Source organism: Chrysochloris asiatica, unplaced genomic scaffold (assembly GCF_000296735.1).
Source record: "Chrysochloris asiatica unplaced genomic scaffold, ChrAsi1.0 scaffold00226, whole genome shotgun sequence".
NCBI lineage: Eukaryota > Metazoa > Chordata > Mammalia > Afrosoricida > Chrysochloridae > Chrysochloris > Chrysochloris asiatica.
The window spans coordinates 734,109-738,889 of NW_006408744.1; the positions used below are offsets into that span (position 1 = coordinate 734,109).

Below are 4,781 nucleotides of genomic sequence, written 5' to 3' on the forward strand. Positions count from 1 at the left end.
AAAAAAAAAAAAATCTAAAGTGAATGGAGAAAAACACTGGTGGTTGATGGTACATGGAGGGGATTGTAATCGTTGTGTTGGGGCAGAGTGCATGATTTGTTGAATGTAAAACCGATTATCTGTCCTGTACACTTTTATTCAATCCATAATAAAAACCTTAAATAAAAAAAGAATTCGGCTGAGCAATCAAAAAAAAAAAAAAATGGGGCTGCCATTTGCTGAGATGAAATAGACATTAAGAAATTACTTTGGATCGGATAAGATAGCTTTTTTTTTTGATAAGTTACTGTTTATACAGCCAAGTGGAGCTAGTGTACAGACAATTCCACATACAAACCTACAGTTCACATGAAGTCCACCGGAGGGGTAAAGGCTGATGATATATTAACTTGTGAATTATCCACATGAGACTCATTGAAAACATGGTATAATTCAATAGGGAACAGAATCTCATAAAAAAAAAATGCATTTCTGATTTCTATGCATCCTCTGAATTTTAATAGCCTGAAGCTTATTTATTTTACTTTCTCATGTTGTTAGATGGGAAATTAGAAGAGTTGAGGGAGTGTCTTTTTTCATGTACCAATTTATGCATGGATACTCCATGAGCAAAGTCAAATGAGAAATAAATGGCAAACACATTTAACCTTTCATCTACAACATATCTGCCTAAATGACATTCTCACCTCTCACTAGCTAAAGAAGAATGGTTTAAAAAAAAAAAAAATCTGATAAAAAGATAATATTTGTTCAAATACCCAAGTAAAATTTAGATACAGACATCTATAAGCAATCCAGGCTCTGTGCACCACAAGGAAAACTAAGCGACAATACTTTGCCTCTTTTATAAGCAATTATATAAGTAATAAAATTACAGGGCATGAACATCATCTATTATATCTGAGCTCCAGTTACAAAGAAGATGATGTTTCCTAGGAAACCAAAAGTCTCCCAGGCACAAATATTGTGAAGTGCAGTGCCCAAAATGTTGTGTTCTAGACACTCCCCAACTGTTTAGAAACCAAGGACTGTCCCAGATTGAAAAACTATAGAGCTCAGAAACAAAAACTACTGAGGTTTGTCAAACCAAAACCTGAGGACAAAATCAAGAATCCCCACGAACTCACAAACTAAATACTTTCCCAGCAGCATTACATGTTTACCCATCAAAGATTTTCTGGGAGGTCATGAAGCTGCTCCTGTAAAAATCACAGCCTACAAAACCTTATGATCAGTTTTTACTCTGTCACGTGGGGGGCACTGTGAGTTGAAAGTGACTTGATGGCACCTAACAATAACAACTTGTTTTTACTTTGTTCTGCCATTGCTTTTTAAAAACCACAGTAATTCAGATGTAAGAGAGAGATTAATTTGAATTTTTAAAACATCTCACTTGTAAAATGTTTTAAACAAATTTAACTATGATGTTGTTGCTGTTGTTATTAAGTGCCATTGAGTCAGTTCTAACTCATAGTGGCCCTGTATAGGGTTTCTGAGGCTTTAAATTTTCATGGGAACAGAAAGCTGCATCTTTCTCTCTGCAGAGTGGTCCACTCAAACTGTGGACCTTGTGGTTTGCAGTCCAGTGCTTAAATTTAATGTTTAGAACCAAACTATCAAGTTTTGCCAAATAGATGTGTGGCAGCAGCGTGAAGAAGAAAGTTCTTCTTTCTGAAGAACTCAACCTGGAAAACTTACAGAGTATCAGCTCAAGCCCTGAACCCAAAGTGAGGAAGGGAACAGGGTTTTATACAAGAAACACAGAGCGGTTAGAACACTTGTCTTGTCACCCGGGGATGAAAATTCCAGCAGACCCTTATCCTGTAAGTGGGAGTAAACCCACCAATAAACCCTTATCTTGGTTGTATGGATGGGCTAAGTTTTATCCTGGTTTGTTCAGGTGTCCTTGGGTCATTCTGGCCTTCAAGGTTTTTCTGTAAGAAGTTTTTTTTAATTATTTTTCCATAGGGTGAGGTAGGGGGGAAAGAGGGGAGCAGGGTGAACTATGCTATAATATTTCAAATGGCAAATGGGGGCTGTTACTTATACTATAATATTTCAAATAGGGAGTATTAGTTATACTAATTAGTTATAGTATTAGTTCTTTGGGGAACAACTAGAATTAATAGAAATTGCAGACTGCATGATTGATTATAAAGAAAAATATAAGAAATCCACAAAACAACTAGTAGAATTAATAAATTATATTAGTGCAGTAGAAAAATCTACTGTACTTCCTCCAGTAGTAGGAAGCAACTGGAAAAACGAAATGAAAATTAAAATCTATTTACAGTAGAATAAAAAATAAAATAATTAAGAATAACTGAACAAAAGATGTATAAGACGTATACACTAAAAACTATAAAATACTGCTAAGAGAAATGTAAGAATACCTAAATAAATGAAGAACTAGACCATGCTTATTGATTGAAAGATTCAAGTTTATGAATTTGTCAATAGTTTCTAAATTGATAGATTAAATATAATCAATCCCCCAAAACTCCCACAAGATTTAGTGAAAAAAAAACAAAACAAAAGATAAGGCAGACAACCTAGAATAAAATCCAACCCAAGCCTGTTGTTGAATCACTTTTGATTCAAAGCAGAACTGCTCTCTAGGATTTCTAAGGCTGAAATGTTTATGGACGGAGACAGCGACATCTTTCTCCTGTGGAGCAACAAGTGTGTTCAAAGTCATAGACCTTTCAGTTAGCACCAAGTACTTTAACCATTGTACCACCAGGGGTTCTTCAACCTAGTATAGCCAAAGTGATTTTAAGGAAAGAATAACAAAGTTGGAAAACATACACTACTTGATATTAAAAGACTAGTAGTAATGCTAGAGTAAAGAAACTGTTACGGAATTGATAAAAGGATAGACATACATAGAAGTGGAGTCATAATAGTTAGAATTAGACAACCATTTCTTGTTGTTATTGTTACGTGCTGTCGAGTTGGTTCTGACTCACAGTCATATATAATCATCGTATACGGTTTCTGAGGAGTGGCTGTCGAGTTTGAATTACCAACCTTGCAATTCAAACTGATCTAATGGTCTGGTGCTTATCCTACAGCGCCACACCAGGCCTCCACCAGGAATAATTTCTTAGCTACACCAAAAACACAAGTGAAAAAAATAAAATAGACAAAACAGATTAAAAACAAAACAAAAAAACTTCTGTGATTCAATCAATACCATCAAAAAAGTTAACTGACAGAATGGAAGAAAATTTTTGCAAATGATAATGTCTTCTAAGGGACTTGTCTTGAAGATATTTAAAAAATCAACTCTCACAACTCAACAGTAAAATGATAGGTGACCCAATATAAAATGGGCTAATGATGTGAATAATATTTCTCCAAAGATAGGCAAGTGATCACATGCACAAGAAAAGATGCTCAACTTCATTAATTTTTCAAACTCCAAAAACTGACTGCCATCAAGTCAGTTCTGACTCATAGTGACCCCACATAGGGTTTTGAGGCTGTGAATCTTTACGGGAGCAGAAAGCCTCATCTTTTCCCAATGAGCGTCAGATGAGTTTGAACTGCCAGCGTTGAGGGCAGCAGTCTAGTGCTTATCCTACGGATCCACCAGGGCTCCTTTATAACTCCTAGGATGGTGATAATAATAATACTAAAAAAGACAGACAGTAACAAATGTTGAAAAGAATGCAAAGAAATCAGAATTCTCATAGGTTGCTGTAGAGATTTTTAAAGGGCAAAGTAACTTTGAAAAGTTTGGAAGTTCCTCAAATGCTAAATAAGCACAATTACCAAATACCCTCCATTAGGGGTGGGGAACCTTTTATCTGCCAAAATTTATAAGATCATTCAGGGCCATACATTCAGTGTTCTTATCTCTTCACTCCTGTGGTGAGCTCCAGAGTTACTGGAATACAGTATTTACCTAATTGTCATGGTCTGACTCCAATGATATTTTCATATGTCTGGCCTGAATTCCCAAATCACTCACATGTGCCTTTATCTGCCCGAGGAAAAGGAGACAGGAAAGCACCACTCTCCGCTGCCATCTGCCTCCCTCCCCAGCATCCCTAGAAATGAAGACAAAGTGGGAGTTTCTCCCAGAGACAAGAGCAGAGTGTACTTCCCAGTGGGCCCACGGAAGTGCTTGCAGGAAGCAACGTTTGGGCCTTACACATTACAAAGCCATACAGATAACCTGAATATAGATGCCTATACAGGGTTGCTATGGGTCGGAATCGACTCCACGGCACTTAACAACGACAATACTAATAGCATCAGACTCCACAGCAGAGCTCTGCATTTTCAATCTAGCCCAACAACTTCAAACTGGCTCACATAAGGCCCGTATAATGGGCTCCTTCTCACCTCTCTTATAGTCTTACCTGGCCCACTGCATTCATCTATATTACTGACTAACCCATCTAGGCTTTTGAATTTGCAACCCCTAGAATGTATGCATCAATGAAACAGTCTACTTACAGCTGCATGACCAAGTATAAGTGATTTGGGCTTTCATAAATATCTTCCAGGGCAACGATGTTTTCATGCTTAATCCTAAAAGAAAAGTAAAAAACACACAACAGTAAGTACAATTAGACATGAAATCATTTAAAAACAGGTATCAGCAGGCAAGTTTAACAGAACACTTAAAATCCTTCACAATCTTGTCCCCACATTTTCCAAACTCATTTCCCAAGACTCTTCCTTTATTCTCCCTGCTTCCACCATTCCTCTGTCAGTTATCATACTGTGGTGGCTTGTGTGTGTATTAAAATACCCATAGAAGCTATGCC

General features: G+C 36.8%; 1 protein-coding gene across 1 annotated transcript in view; it reads right to left on the minus strand.

The window, feature by feature from the left end:
* The window catches only part of CAMK1D (calcium/calmodulin-dependent protein kinase ID), a 656,520-nt gene that overhangs the window by 230,224 nt on the left and 421,515 nt on the right, over positions 1-4,781 (minus strand). The window contains exon 3 of the mRNA XM_006873161.1: positions 4,468-4,542. Coding sequence (XP_006873223.1) covers positions 4,468-4,542 — 75 coding nt within the window. The remainder of the gene's footprint in view (positions 1-4,467; positions 4,543-4,781) is intronic.